Here is a 16855-nt window from a genome sequence, read left to right as displayed (position 1 = left end):
CATCGCACACACAGTGATTGGCACTGTCGAATCTAAAACAGAGCTCTGTGACTCATGAAAGCTAGACAGCCATGCTCTACTTCCCATGAAGAACAACTAACTCATTCCTAAAAAAAAAAAAATCAGATAATGTGGCCACTCTGAACTATTTGCCTTGTTGCCCAGAGTCCTGGCTGTGACCGGGCTGGATCCCAATTCTGGCACAAAGACACTAATTTTACCTTTCTGGTGTAGTCATGCTCTTAAACTCAATAGTAGCCACTTTGACAATTCCAGAATTCAAAATCTGGCCACGAATCATTTTAATATCACAATAAAAGGGAAATGAGCTATGTCCACAACCAAATTTAGGTACCAAATAAACAAACTGGATTTGGATCCAAAGATTGCTCTTCCTCGGATGGAGATATCCATCCCTTTACAGTTTTCAAAGATTAGGTTGCCAAATGGTAATCCTAAGTAGTGAAGTAGTCTCCAGATATTTCATCTTTGTGACATTCAACTGAGATGGCCCAAACCACTCAGTCAAATATCTTAAGCATAAAATGCCAAGGAAATGCTACTCACTGTCAAAATGATTATTCAGCTTTAGTTTTGATGGGATGGTATTCCACTTTGTGCTAATGGAGGTTATTTACATTCAAAGCGAGAACAATGATTGTTATGCAAGCATGGTAAGGCCAGTAGGATTATACTTGGAATTTTTCGTTGGCTCTGTAAATGCCTCTTGACCTTAAATTTGTCTCGTTCTGTTTTTTTGGGAAGGGAAAAAGAATGTGGCATTGTTATAAACCCTGCAGTATAAATGAATCTTTGCACAATATGTACTGCAGTTTCCAACAAGTATGCAATGTTACCTTTAAAGCCATTTTAATCAAGCAACAAATGGGTCCTTTGTTCCCTTCTGAAGATTTTTTTTTTTTTAAAAAAAAGCAGGTTTCGGATATTGCATCCACAACTGTGTTCCAGAACACTTACTGGAATGTGAAATGTTGTCCATGTTTATGATGTGCATAGTGATTTACTGAGGCATGTTGCTATTGACTGAGGCTCTAGTTTCTACCTTGTTGGGGCCTGCACTAGAGCTACATTCAAGCAGATCTTCCAATATCTTTAGGTTGCGCAGAGATTTTCATGATTTTCCGACTCTAAAGATGGACAGTCACAATTGTAGGCTCTGATCTAGCTATGGGCTATAGTCACAGATAGAAGCTGGTGGACCTGGGCATCATCAAGCCAGCTCAACAGATCAGCTCTGTCATTTGGACTGCAATATGCATCCCAAATATGCCTCATAGAATTGTAGAATTGGAAGGGACCCCAAGGGTCTTCTAGTCCAATGCTCTGCAATGCAGAAATCCTGCTCAAGGCCATCCATCCTTGGGTAGGCTCCAACCACCAACTTTCTGGTTAACAGCCAGACACACTGATCTCATCCTAATTTCTACAAATGGTTTTGGTGGTACGTATGCTGTCATTTGGCTTCGATGCCAGCCAAAAAAATAACAGGACAGAGATTTTAGGAATGCCAGATTTGTGTTATTTTTAAATCTATCCTAAATACATTCTATAGTTTTTCATATATTATTTCTAAGAGTCTGTGACATATATGAAAAATAAATAAATATGTGAAAATCTTTTAAATAAAGTATCCCTTAAGCATAGGTAATTTAATCACTGCGTTGTAAATGAGCATTTTAACAATAGTTAAACTTTTAGTTTAACAATAGTTAAGATTATAGTTTAAGGTTATTATTGGATTAGTAGCTTGGAATGTAGAGCAACCCAGCTGTTTCACAGAATACAATATCCTGTGAATATCTCTTCCGGAAATATTCCAATATTGTCTAAAGAGAAAAAGAAGGAAAGAGAAAATAATGTCAATATAAGCCAGGATTTGTGTGAATTTGTTAAATTAGGGTATGGATGATTTGAGGGGAAGCTGAAGGAAGTCTTATAGAAAGAAATCTGTGACAACAAGGTGTAAATTGCTGTATTTTTTGTTTGTTTGTTATGATTTAAAAAACAATAAAAATTATGCAGAAAGAAAAAAAATATCTCTTCCGGAAATAATAATAACTTAAGTAAATTCTATATGGGCTCTGATTAACTTTTAGTGCCCTCTTTTAAATTTATGAATAGCAGGTTATTTTCAGTCTTGGATTTGTTGTCCACAGCTTTGCTACAAATAATATCAAGAGGCTGACAACTATTAAGAAAGTTTTCTCTTTTTTTATTTGAGCTGAACTAATATAATAATTGATGGAGAAGGCTAAGTGATGAAAAGTGTATTACTTTTAAAATTCATTTGCAAATATGAAATGGCATACAGTAAAAGCTAAACTAAACCTTAGTATCTTCGAGATGACATGATTTTTTTGCAAATGTCAAGAACAAAATTGCATGTTTATATGCATTTTAAAAAGACGTCATGGCATTTTTTTTTTTATTCCTGAAGCTGACTTCTTTTCTCTCTCTCCATTTTCTCACTGGAACATTAATAGGAGTCTCCCCAACATCAGGCGGCCAATGTTCAATTCTATTCCAATTGCCCCATTTTCATGATCCAGTGTTTACTTCTCCTTGATGGATATTAACAGCTTTGCCAAAGTGTATGTTTGTTTTCTGTGACATGGAATAAAATTTCACTTACAGCTCGACAGATATCCAATCTTATTTAATATGAACCCAGTTCCACCGATGAAAGAAAGCTAGCACATTAGTCCACTGCATAACCTTACTTGCAAGTCTTATGTACAGTGCTGAAGATTTGTATTCTCATTCATTTCTGCGTTTTTCTCCCATTCAGAGTTTCCTTTTGTACACAAAATGCAAATTTCCTGCTGACTTTTGGAGTTGGATCACATAAATCCAGAATTATTTGTTCATGCATTCGCGAAATTCCACTGCAAATTTGAAGATGCAAAGAAACAAATCTGTCTGAATATAAAAATACAGTCCATTTCAGTGCAGACTCTTCTTTGATGTTTAATTCAACGTTGGTTTCACAGTAGCACACTCTTTGTCCACAGCTCTATATTCTCAATATGGAGTCACGGGCAACAACAACAGATGCAGACTCAGTCTGTCACTCCAGAAGGAATACAAATATGCTTAAAGCTGCTTCATTTATGAAGCAAACATGGAACTGTTAGCTGCCTAGTAGAGAAGAGAGGGGGGAAAGAAAAACGCAATAGCTTTTGGCAGATGTTTCCTTGAAATTTGTTTAATTTCACAAATTAGCAAAAGGCACCTCCAAATGACAAAACCAAGCAAATTCCTCCATGTGAAGCAGTTTCAGCATACATGCATTATGTCTGTAGCAGAATGGACTTGCCCTTTCAGGGAAGGAAGTGATAGCATCATGAGGTATCAGGGAAGAAGGAAGAGAAGAAGATATAGGAAAGAGAGGAAAGAAATGTTGGGCAAAGTGTGAAAATTTATGAAAGGAATGGACACAGAAGAGGGTTGGAGGATAGGACCGTGGGATGAGAATATGGGCAACAATGAAAGCATAGAAGAATATTATCCCACGCTGTGTTAACTAGGGGTGTTTGTTCATATATTACCTTCAACATGTCTATGTGTGCCATGCAGATGTACGAGTTGAACTGTGCATTTGTAGTTATAAAAAGGTAAAGGTAAAGGGACCCCTGACCATTAGGTCCAGTCATGGCCGACTCTGGGGTTGCGGCACTCATCTCGCTTTACTGGCCAAGGGAGCCGGTGTTCAGCTTCCGGGTCATGTGGCCAGCATGACTAAGCTGCTTCTGGCGAACCAGAGCAGCACACGGAAACGCTGTTTACCTTCCCACTGGAGCGGTACCTATTTATCTACTTGCACTTTGACGTGCTTTCGAACTGCTAGGTGGGCAGGAGCAGGGACCGAGCAACGGGAGCTCACCCCGTCATGGGGATTCGAACTGCCGCCCTTCTGATCGGCAAGTTCTAGGCTCTGTGGTTTAACCCACAGTGCCACCCGTGTCTCATATTTGTAGTTATACAGATGCAATATTCAATGAGCAGTACTTTTTTTTCTTAAAAAAACATGTTTACGGGGTACTTTCATTTTCCTACTCATATTGAAATACGTACTGCCCCTCAATGAGGCCAAACTTAGATTCACAAAATGTTTAGGGGTATGCGTACCCTTGCGTACCCCCAAGAAAAAAAACCACTGTCAGTGAGTATACGGTCTGTGTAGCTCTATACACAATAGTGTGCTCTTTCACATCATAAACACATGTATGTGTGTAAAGATAGTTTGCACCTCTGTTCATTGTAAAGTGGGACAAGTCATGTGTTAGTGTATGCATGTTTGAGAGGGGGGCAGAGAAGAGGAGAAATGTTATGGTGTTTGCCAGCAAAAACCTTGGCCACAAACCTCATTTTATGTACATTCTAAATCTTTAACTTAAACTCAGTTCACATCTGAAATATATTGGCCAACTTAGCTTAGTCTTGTCAAAAAAGTCAACCCCTAGATACAATTGACAATCAAATTATACCAGTCAAGGAGGTGAGATTGTCTTCAGGAAAGCAGCAGTGAAGGGAGGTTTAAGCCTCCCTTGCTGTGATATTGATGAATATCACCCCCTCCCTGCCCTGGATTAGGTGCAAATTGTAAAGCTGCTATAGGTCAAGGGCTGGATTCCCCCCCCCCCCCCAATATATGGCTGCAATACAAAATGAATGCTATGATGGAAACTGGAAACTCAGTGAAGGCCCTTATCAACCCACTATATGGATAGGCCATAGAATGCAATATTTTAAAGTGGTCGTTTGTACCACAGCAACTACTTTGCAGATAAATATCCTTTAATACTTTGGAATGCTAATGCAGAGTTTCACAGGAACACATGAAATTGCTGTATACTGAGTCAGGACCATTGGCCCAGCTAGCTCAGTATTGTCAACACTGACCAGTGGTGACTATCCAGTATCTCAAGCAGGGAATATTCCCAATCCTATATGTAGATGCTGGATATTGCAACCGTCTGCATGCAAAGCAGATGAGAGTTACTGGGAGTGCCAGTACTAGATGAAATTCTAGCCCCAGAAGGGCACAAGTTGTGTTTTTAGATACTAGAGCTCAGAGGTCTCATTGAATAGCCTACCATCTCTTGAATACCTCTCTAAAGGGAAGCAAAGGGGCTTACTTTCAAAGGCTGTGACTCTACTGTTACTGAAGCAGTACTTTTTAAATTAACAGCCTGTTAGCTTCAAATTTTATAAAATAATCCTTAGGGAATAGTTACTACACATTTCAACAGGCTAATCATTAGAAAAGGTTTGTGGGCAATTCAAAATTGTCTTCTCCAGAACTTACCAAGACATGAAACAGTAACAGTGTATATATATAAAAAAGCAACAGCTACACCTGTAGAAGTATTTTCTCTTTTTGCTGCAGCATACTGAAAGGTAAACAAAAACCAAAGTGCATTTTTTATCATATGGGCAGCAGAGAGGATCAATTTTAACACAATTTTAAAGGTTAAAGAGCATCCATTTGTAGAGAAAGGTCATAGGTGGGTTTCAGACTTATTGTAAAGCATAATTGGATGAAAATTATGATTTTTCTATTCTTAAGACTCCTCTGAGTTTCCCGTGAGTAAGACCCAGTTATTCATTGGGCCTTATTTCGGAGTAGGCATACAAAGAACTGTGTTGGAAGCTGGCAAAAGAACTGCAGTAAACCTGACGTCTGCATGGGAAGAAAGCTTTCTTCTGACTTTTCAGCTGTTTGTTTTACGTTCTGACAGCACAATCCTTTTGCATATCTACTCAGAAAATAAGTCGCCCTATGTTACCCTGAGCAAGTTAGCTTTGGACTGGAGGCTTAATGGAACATAGTATATGAGACATGAACCAAAGTTTTCCCTCAGATGTATTTCATGTTCAGGCCTCACCTTCTTCCTATCCCTGAAGCAGCACTGCACAGAATCAAATCCCCTTGATTACCAGCTGCTAAACAGGAGGAAGAAGAGTTTGGATTTGATATTCCACTTTACTACCCTAAGGAATCTCAAAGCAGCTAACAATCTCCTTTCCCTTCCTCCCCCACAACAAACACTCTGTGAGGTGAGTGAGGCTGAGAGACTTCAGAGAAGTGTGACTAGCCCAAGGTCACCCAGCAGCTGCATGTGGAGGAGCAGGGAAGCAAACCCGGTTCACCAGATTACGAGTCCACCACTCTTAACCACTACACCACACCCATCCTGCATAGTGCCAGTCACTACTTCTCTGTGAGTGGCTTCCCTCACATACATGAAGCCACCTGCAAAGGGGTAGCTTCCCATGGGATCAGATTATTTAGCTTACCAGCAGGAGGATTTGATCCTACATGGTGCTATTTGCAAAGGAACAGCACACCTCAGGAATGAACCAACATGCTCTAGTCAGCACCGCCACCTACCCCCACCAGCTCCTGTTTGTTAAAATAGGGTTTAAAAAAAATCCTTATGCCCCTTCCACTCCATCCCCCAGAGCAGCACAAAGCAGATTGGTCTGATCCAGGAGCCATGGAATTATTTTTTTTAAAATACCTTATTTCGTTATCCTCTTGGCAGATGTTTGATTCTGTATTCTGGTCACTTTCTGAAAAGTGTTTGCGGGTTGTTTTCTATAGAAAAACAGTGGTATATAAGTATTTTTACGTGTCAGCAAATGCATAAAGTAAGCCAGCGTTCTATTTGGCATATCTCACCTTCCAGCACAGAGCTCCCAAAATAAAGCCAATCAGAAGAGTCACCAGCCCTGTTAGTGCTATGCTGATCCCATGCATGCTGGCGCTGTTGAGGAAACCCAACTCTGTGTCTGTAATTGAAAACATTTCCAGTTAGTTTAGGCAGATTTCTTTCTTTTTAATCTCCGGGGTAACGTTGTTCATAAAAGGTAGTTAGGTATCACCTCTGCAGACCATACATTGCAAGTTATACCTTGAGAGATTTGTTTGTCATTAGGAAGCATTTGGTTCCCTGAAATTCACAGCTTTATTTGCACTCCCTCCGGAAAGGCAAACATTCTGGCAACTGTATAATAACAATTTTACCATCTGCGGAGCAACATTTACCAAGCTATTTTCTTCCTCTCTCTTTGCAGCAAAAAAATCTCCTCTCCCCATTCACCTCCCAAGGCCGCTTAGCAGAACAGAACAGACTTTTCAGCAGGAAGATACTAGGAGTAAATTTCATATATGGGCTCACAAGGGACTGAGCACTATAAACTTAAATACTCTACCATCCCGGAAGTATTTCCCCCCACTTCTCTGGAGTAATAATAGCAATGCTTGGAAATGAGCAATGCTGTTGACCACTGGATGATGCTGACCACATATTTCCAATTTACAGGTTATGATTTTAATTAGCAGCCTGGAAGTAGCTCTGTTATATGCAACAGAGCAGAGGGGTAGGGGTGGACAAAAAATGAATAAAATAATAATAATAATAACTAAACCAATGAAACATGAATATCGGTCCCTATTCTTTGCAAGCAGCCTTTGCTTGTTAAAAAAAAATCCTTTCATACCAAATGGAAACAATTCATTTTTTAAAAATATTGCAGCTTTGTGTAAATATATTTGATTGAGCAACCTACAAGGCGTGTTTATACATGTTTCTCACACACTGTTGCATTGTTTTACAGTTCAGAAGGATGCTAGTGGCATATGTGTGTGGTGCTGTGTTATGTGACACATAACTGGGCAGACTGATACCATAAGTGAGTGATATCATTTGGCCCAGAGTACTTAAGTCTGTGGTTTTATCCCTCCGACCTATATCAAGAGTGCGTCCTAGCCTCCATTTCATGATCATGACAGCCACGATATGGCACGTTCCCACAATCTTGACTAGGCTGCAAATCCACTGGCTGTCTTTTGAACTACAGGGGAGGAGACATGGACTTCCGGTTGGCGCCGGCGCTAATGGCGGCTCGCTCTCCGTTCTCCGGAGAGAGAGCTGCTCCGCGTGTTCGGGTCTGACCGCTACGGCGAAGCGGGGACCCCTAAAATCACAGGCGCGGAAGCCTGTGAGCAAGGAGACTCGGTGGGCATCGTTTGCGCCCCCTTTTACTGCGAAAGAGCCTTTTTAAAGGCTCCGGAGGAGCATCGGGGGAGCGCAGAGCTGAGAGTCGTTACCCAGCTCGTGGAGTGAAGCCGCATCGCCATTAGCGGAGAGCGCCGACTTCTTCCTGTTATTTGGACTGAAAGAGATTCCCGTGAGTAGGATTGGCAACCCTTTCGGGACTTTAAATTTAACTTCTTTAAAAATTTGGCCGAAAGTGGGGACGGTAAACAAAGGAAGTCTGCCTTCCCCAGATTGCATGACTGCTAAAGCAACGGACTTGGTAAGCTGCAATTGACACTTTTTAAGAAAAATTTTAAAAAAAGGGATTAACCCCAGCATTGATTTAAGTCCCCCCCCCTAGGGAGCAGGAACGGGGGGGGGGTGAAAAAGAAAGGAAACCTGCAGGGAAACTTTTTAAGGGACAATCTACCGCAGACTCTGTTTCTGGGAACGGACTGCCTGAGTGAAACACTTTGACAGGGAGCTGTCAAAGACATTGCAAAGAGGAGACTTTATTTGATACAATCTATTGAGACTTTGTAAAAATTATACGGTTGCAACTAAAAAGACTGAGAGAAGTTTTTAGTAACTTTTCTCTCTGAGGGCTTTTGGATTCATTGTTTCTTTGCTATATTGAAGATCTCAGCTCCCTCTAGAGGGCTGGAAGTAACAGTTGCAACACGATTGTTAACAACAAAGTCACTGGATTTTTCCATCCAAACCTGTTCCTGTGAGAACGACCTTGGGACATGAGCGGCCCTGGAGATGAGATAGCAACAAGATCCAAGTCTAAAGCAGCACATAAGAAAAGGGGCTCTTTATCAGGACTATTGCCAACAGGCCCAGGTGGACAGGAAAAGGGAATAAGTGCATTCATGGAGTCAGTGACGCAGGCATTATTGAAGATAAATGAATCTCTAGAAAGATTGAACAAACAGAGTACAGAAAATACTAAGCAACTGGCAGACCTAACGGCAAAATTGGATTTAAACACGAAGAGCGTAACGTCTAACACAGAGATTATACAACAGTTGGTAGAGGAGAACGCCACAATAAGGAAAATTGCAGAAGAGGCTAAATCTACTGCGGAATCTACACAGGAAAATTTAGTTCCTGTTTGTAGGAGGCTTGACCAGCATGAGGCGACCCTCTCTTTATGGGACATGCAGCGTAAGGAGAAGAATTTAAGACTTAGGTTGGTTCCTGAGAGTGAAGGGGACAACCTAGTGGACTTTCTCACAAAAGAAATTTCAGACTTTTGGCAGGAAAACCTAGAGGGAACAGAATTTGAGATTAAAACCGCCTTCAGATTGGGTAGAAGGCAAGGCAGGAAGATCCCAAGGGACTGCCTGATTACATTGAGGTCGAAAGAGGAGAGAGACAAGATACTTAGTTTGCATTACCAGAAAACACTCCAGATTCAAAACGTCTCTGTGCAAATTTACAGGGATATCCCAAAATATATTTTGGAGGTGAGAACTCAGTTCAAGACTTTGGTGGACCTGCTGAAGAAGAACAACATACCTTTCAGGTGGGAATTTCCACAGGGTTTGTCTTTCAACTTCAGAGGAAAGAAAGTCAAGATAAAAACTGTACAAGATAAAGAACAGTTCCTACATAAACACGGAGAAGACCTGGTGAAAGGGGTCCTCAACTCAACTGCAGACACAGATTTGGGGAATTTGACATTTGGACTCAAATCACCAACGGACGAAGAACAGCTGCAGGGTGCAGTTGGAGGTAACTAACCAACAATGTCTCTGAGAATTTTAACTTGGAACTGTAATGGACTGAACCTTCCCAGAAAAAGGCGTGAGGTCTTTCACATTTTGAAGAAAGAACAATTGGATCTAATTTGTCTACAAGAAACCCACGTGACAAGAGCACAGAGAAGATTACTTATAAATAAAAGATTGGGACAAGAATTTATCTCATCAGATAAAGTTAAGAAAAGAGGAGTGGTGATATACGCAAAAGAGAAATTGGCTCCAAGACAGATTTTCAAAGATGAACAGGGCAGAATCTTGGCAATTGAGATACAGATTCAAGGAGAAAAAATCTTGATATTTGGAATTTATGCACCAAATGAAGGGAAGGCAGAATTTTATAAGAAATTACATGAGACATTAACAAACTATCTGGACTATAAGGTGATCTTATTAGGCGATATGAACGGGGTCGTCTCTACAAACATGGATAAAGCACAAAGACAGGTGATCTCCAAGGACGGGAGACTACCTAAGACTTTTTTTGAAATGACTGACAACTTGGACCTGATCGACATTTGGAGAACAAGAAATCCCCTCGAGAGGGAGGGAACATTCTTTTCAGAATCACAGATGACCTGGACAAGAATAGATCAAATATGGATTACTAGTGGGATGGCTCCTAAGATAAAGAAAGTGGAAATCTGCCCAAAGACATGCTCCGACCATAATGCAGTAAAGATGGAAATGAAAACAACAACAGCTGGCTCCTTCAGATGGAGAATGAATGACACCCTATTTAAAGATCCAGAGGTGTACCAAAAGGCCCAAAAGACTTTGAAGGACTATTTTGAGATAAATCTAAGGACAGAAGTGGAGAAACGAGTGATCTGGGACGCAAGCAAGGCCGTGATGAGGGGTTTCTTGATACAGCAGAATTCCTTGAAAAGGAGGAAACAACAGGAGAAGAAAGATAAAATTTTGGAAAAGATAAAAGATAGTGAAAAGAAATTGAGATCTAACCCAAAGTCACATGAGATCTTGAGACAAATCAAATTGTACCAGAAGCAATATATGGAATTGATGAACCAGGAGATTGAATGGAAAATTAAACGAATGAGACAAAAGACATTTGAATCGGCAGATAAATGTGGGAAACTCCTGTCATGGCAATTGAAGAAGAGACTGAAATTGAACACAGTTACAAGCTTGGAGGTAGATGGAAAGAATATTTCGAAACCAAATGAGATCAGCAACTGCTTTCAGAGCTATTTCAGAAGATTGTATGCACAAGGGCCAGAAAACGAAAGAGACATTGAAGAATTTCTTAAGAAATATGGATTACAAAAAATTTCGCAACAAAGTATGGCGTTTTTAAATGAGAAAATAACTGAACAAGAAATTGAGGGTGCCATTCAAAACATGCAATTGGGGAAATCTCCAGGGCCAGATGGACTAACCTCCAGATATTACAAAGCCTTGAAAGACTGGATAATCCAGCCACTTAAGGAGGTTTGTAACGAGATATTAGAGGGGAAAAGGGCACCTGAGACGTGGAAAGAAGCCTTCATCACACTTATACCAAAGACTGAGGTTGATAAAAAACAGATCAAAAACTACCGCCCTATATCACTACTTAATGTGGATTACAAAATTTTTGCAGACATTTTGGCAAAAAGATTAAAGAAGGTGCTGGTGGAGGAGATTCATAAAGACCAGGCAGGCTTTCTCCCGGGTAGGCATATATCTGCTAATGTAAGGAATATAATTGACATCATAGAAATGTTGACAGTGAACATTAATACGAAGGCAGTTTTAATTTTCGTGGACGCGGAGAAAGCCTTTGACAATATATCTTGGAAATTTATGAAAAAGAATCTCCATGGGATGGGGGTAGGCCAAAGGTTTGAAAATGGTATAAGTGCAATCTATTCTGAGCAAAAGGCGAAGTTAATTGTAAATAATGTGGTTATGGATGAATTACCTATAGAAAAAGGGACACGTCAGGGGTGCCCAATATCCCCATTACTTTTTATATCGGTCCTGGAGGTCCTGTTAAATATGATTAGGGGAGATCAGCTGGTAAAAGGGATTCAGGTCGGAGCCAGACATTACAAATTAAAGGCTTTTGCAGATGATTTAGTACTGACCTTGCAAGAGCCAGACACTAGTACCAAAAGAGCTTTGGAATTAATTCAAATATTTGGCCAGGTCGCAGGATTTAAGTTGAATAAACAAAAAACCAAGGTACTGGAAAAGAACTTAACAAATGTTGAAAGGGAAAGATTCCAAGAGGAAACTGGGTTAGTGGTGGCAAAGAGTGTAAAATACCTGGGGATTAACATGACATCTAAGAATGTGAACTTATTTAAGGACAACTATGACAAGTGCTGGACTGAGATAAAGAAAGATTTAGAAATATGGTCAAACCTTAAGCTTTCCCTGTTAGGTCGAATTGCTGTGATCAAAATGAATGTATTGCCTAGAATGTTATTTTTGTTTCAGACATTACAAATTGTTGATAAACTGGACTGTTTCAAGAAGTGGCAGAAAGACATATCTAAATTTGTCTGGCAGGGCAAAAAGCCCAGAATTAAGTTTAAGATACTTACTGACTCTAAAGAAAGAGGGGGGTTTGCCCTGCCGGACTTAAGACTTTACTATGAATCGGCAGCTTTCTGCTGGTTAAAAGATTGGCTACTTCTTGAAAATGCAGACATTCTAGATTTGGAAGGATTTGATAATAATTTTGGTTGGCATGCATATATCTGGTATGACAAGGTTAAAGTGTATAAGGGTTTCAAAAATCACATTGTCAGGAAAGCACTATACAATGTATGGATACGGTATAAAGATTTATTGGAAAACAGAACTCCCAGGTGGCTTTCACCTATGGAGGCTAAGGAGGTAAAGAAACTTAATATGACAACCAATTGGCCGAAATATTCTGAGATTTTAGAACAAGAAGGTGGTGAATTTAGATTACAAAGTTATGAGAAAATAAAGTCCAAGGTACGAGATTGGCTCCATTATTTTCAAATAATGGAGGCTTTCAAACAAGACAGGAAAATTGGTTTCCAGGTGGAGAAATCGAAATTAGAAACAGAATTGTTAGAACCCAATACTAAGAATTTATCAAGAATGTACAACTTGCTGTTGAAGTGGAATACAATAGATGAGACAGTGAAGTCTGCTATGGTTAAATGGGCACAGGACATAGGTCATGACATTATGTTTGCTGACTGGGAGCAGTTATGGACCACAGGTATTAAATTCACGGCATGTAATGCCTTAAGAGAAAACATTATGAAAATGATTTACAGGTGGTACATGACCCCAGTCAAGCTTGCGAAGATTTATCATTTGCCCAATAATAAATGCTGGAAATGTAAAGAGACTGAGGGTACCTTTTTCCACCTTTGGTGGACCTGCCCAAAGATTAAGGCCTTCTGGGAAATGATTTATAATGAAATTAAGAAAGTGCTTAAGTGCACCTTTAACAAGAATCCAGAGGCATTTCTCTTGGGTATGGTCGGCCAGTTGGTGTCGAAGAAGGATAAGAATTTCTTTTTGTACGCTACTACGGCAGCAAGGATTCTTCTAGCAAAGTATTGGAAGACACAAGAGCTACCCACGCTGGAGGAATGGCAGGCGAAAGTGATTGACTTTATGGGACTGGCAGAAATGACCGGCAGAATCCGCGACCAAGAGAAAGAGACTGTGGAAGAAGATTGGAAGAAATTTAAGATGTATCTTAAGAATTATTATAAAACTGAGGAGTGTTAAAATGCTGAGGGAAAAGAAGACGTAGAATTGCAGCGATAATTGGGTTTAAAATTTAGGGTGGAATAGAGGAAGAGGACGAATTTATATTTAATTGGACAAGATAGGTTGCTGAATAATGGTACTAAACTAAGGATGCAAAAAGGGAAAGGTATGGGGAAGTCCGGGAAAAGAGGGCTATGAAAATAAGGTTATGAAAATATGAGTTTTTTGTTTGTCTGTTTTTTGTTGTCTTTTGTTTTTGTTAAAAAATTGGAAATTAATAAAAATCTTTATATAAAAAAAAAAAAAAATACAGGGGAGGAGACATGAGAGCTACCTACTGTTTAAACCAGAGGTGGGGAACCTGATGCCCTCCAGACTTCACTTCCCATAATCCCTGGCAACTGGCTATTCTAGATGGAGCTGATGGGAGTTGGAGACCAACAACATATGAAAGTTCCCTATTAGGGCAATCGTAGTCTTGGATGGAGGGGAGGTTGTAGTCTCTTTGCCTGCCCCTCCAAATACTGGGGTATCCCGTTAAAGGGATCTGGGGGGGGGGAGTTGCCTGTGGGGTTCACCCTATTTGATGTAAGTATTAGAAACCCCTGCACAGACTGACTGATAGCATCACTTTCAGCAGGTAGGCTGGAATAATTTGATTGCCCCTTGCCCAAGCCAAACCTCTTTCATCTGTATTCAATAAAGTTGTGGCCTGTTTTGATCCAAACCAGTCTCAGTTGCCTTTTATTTCCTTATGGGCTGGGGGCTGGGGGGGGCATGACGCCTGGGCCTGCAACATCTAGACCAGGGGCAGGCAACCTAAGGCCCGGGGGCCAGATGCGGCCCAATTGCCTTCTCAATGGGCCCATGGACGGTCTAGGAATCAGCATGTTTTTACATGAGTAGAATGCATCCTTTTATCTAAAATGCATCTCTGGGTTATTTGTGGGGCATAGGAAGTCGTTCATTATTATTTTTCAAAATATAGTCCGGTCCACTACATGGTCTGAGGGACGGTGGACTGACCCACAGCTGAAAAAGGTTGCTGACCCCTGATCTAGAGGTTACCCATCCTTGCTCTCAATCAGGGTGTCCCAAACTTGGGTATCTAGCTGTTTTTGGACAACAGTCCCCATCATCCCTGACCACTGGTCCGGCTAGTTTAGAATGATGGGTGTTGTAGCCCAAAAAATATCTGGAGACCCAAAATATCTAATTTCCCAAAATATTTGGGAAACACTGATCTAAACCAAGCCTGTCTATTCCTGTCACAGTGCAGGTGAAAAAAAACCTATTGTAGCATGTTTTAGTTTCAATCGTTTTTCCTGCAGACAAGCAGCTAAAAACTCAACTCTCAACAAAATCAAATTAAGCACACTAGGGAATGGGATAAGCAGCAGCTAAGAAGTGCGGGTATGATGTGGTGCCAGATATACTCGCCATTCCGATTCCTTCCTGTAGACTTTCTATTCATTAGGAACCACTTCTTCTGCTGATGAGATTTTATTTTCCCACTTCAATTCTACCACAAAAATCCTGCCCACTCGAGTTGAAACCACATCTCAAGCCTCAGTGCAAACAGGGACTGACAATTTACAGTTCATAAAGCTGTCTTGGATTCTAAACCTTGTTTCTAATCAAATCTCTAGCCAACATTGTTTGAACTTTGCTTAGCCCCCGCAGGTGTGCCAACTCTAAAAGGAAATTTTAGTCAAGCAGAACAGATACTTCATGGTTGCATAATGGGAAGGTGGTTATTTTACACCATGCACGCTAACCGTAGTAGATAAAAGGTGAAGCTCTGGAAAAAAAACCTTAGTAGAAACTTAGGAAGCTGCCCTTTCCAGACTCGTGTCCCAGCCTGGGGCATCTAAGTCAGTGTTGTTTGTACTGACTAACAGTGGTTTTCCAGGTGACTTGGAAAAAAGGCAGGATACTCCCCATCCATCTGCCCTGTGACTCCAATCAGGCTGGGCCAACCTGCTTCAGCCTGGATCTGGTCCCAAATTAGTTCAGTGAAGGGACTAATGTTTAATTGGATTTTTAAAAAACAAAAGCAAAAAGCAAAACCTTAATTAAGCATCCAGCTAGGATGGGGGCGGTGATAGGAGATTTTGCATCTTTCAGAGCAGGTGCAATCTGTCAAAGTACCAGAGTAATGGACTTTCCCTCCTTGCTCTGCCAAGTGATTGAAGTGCTTTCAAGCTTGTCTGTTGCAGATTTGCACAGAGCAGGGGGGGGCTTACCTGTCTCCACCTGCCCTCCAAGATGCTGATAGACTTAAACTCTAATCAGCTTCAGCCAGAATGACCATTGGCCAGGGATGATGGATAGTGCAACTACATTGGGGAAGAAGTGGCACCGGTTTGCCACCCCTCGCATAGAGGGAGTCAGAGGATGAAGAAGGTTTTTTTCTTTTCTTTGATGGGGTCAAAAAGTAAAGAATTATATAGCTGCTGGCTTCGGACCTTTGGTTCAGTGTGTTTTACAAGGTGAACCTCTGCAGTCAGCAGTAGGCAACAATGGAGCAAGCAATGGAGCTTACTCCCAGGAAAGCATGAAGAAGATTATGGTCCTGTTATTCTATCTACAGCTGCCCTATGCATATAATGGATCAACCTTCCTGCATTTTTGGATTCTATTTGGAGGCATGGACTCTCCATAGGGAGTGATCAGTGATCCTGTATCACTTTATTTTATGTTTTCTTACAAATAATTTTATTTGCCATTTTGCTGCCCATTTATCTAAGTTTGGAGCCCTCTGCAATTGACTTGGGCTTCCACTCTCCTGAATATGTTGGTTGTTGTTGTTGTTTAGTTGTTTAGTCGTGTCCGACTCTTCGTGATCCCATGGACCAGAGCACGCCAGGCACTCCTGTCTTCGACCGCCTCCCGCAGTTTGGTCAAACTCATGCTGGTAGCTTCGAGAACACTTTCCAACCATCTTGTCCTCTGTCATCCCCTTCCCCTTGTGCCTCAATCTTTCCCAACATCAGGGTCTTTTCCAGGGAGTCTTCTCTTCTCATGAGGTAGCCAAAGTATTGGAGCCTCAGCTTCAGGATCTGTCCTTCCAGTGAGCACTCAGGGCTGATTTCATTAAGAATGGAGAGGTTTGATCTTCTTGCAGTCCATGGGACTCTCAAGAGACTCCTCCAGCACCACAATTCAAAAGCATCAATTCTTCGGTGCTCAGCCTTCTTTATGGTGAATATGTTGGTATCATCTGCAAATCTGGCTTCCTCACTGCTTGTCCCAGAATCTGGATAATTTGTGAATAAATTAAATAGCAATAGTCCCAATACAAATACTTGGGAA

At 40.8% G+C, this 16855-nt stretch overlaps 1 protein-coding gene across 3 annotated transcripts in view; it reads right to left on the bottom strand.

Moving 5' to 3' along the window:
* Positions 1–929: 929 nt before the first annotated feature.
* KITLG (KIT ligand) overlaps positions 930–16855 on the bottom strand; it is an 88917-nt gene continuing 72991 nt past the window's right edge. For 2 of the 3 annotated variants that reach the window (XM_079993482.1, XM_079993480.1), the window contains 4 exons: positions 6707–6816; positions 6546–6622; positions 5330–5414; positions 930–3159 (listed from right to left, as the gene is read on the bottom strand). In XM_079993482.1, coding sequence (XP_079849608.1) covers positions 5375–5414; positions 6546–6622; positions 6707–6816 — 227 coding nt within the window. In that variant the 3' untranslated portion in view covers positions 930–3159; positions 5330–5374. The remainder of the gene's footprint in view (positions 3160–5329; positions 5415–6545; positions 6623–6706; positions 6817–16855) is intronic. The other variant, XM_079993481.1, reaches the window with a different exon arrangement.

The sequence above is a fragment of the Podarcis cretensis genome (assembly GCF_951804945.1).
Source record: "Podarcis cretensis genome assembly, chromosome: 10".
NCBI classification, from domain to species: domain Eukaryota; kingdom Metazoa; phylum Chordata; class Lepidosauria; order Squamata; family Lacertidae; genus Podarcis; species Podarcis cretensis.
The sequence above is the reverse complement of the archived record's forward strand: the minus strand, read 5'-3'. Positions and strand labels throughout refer to the sequence as shown.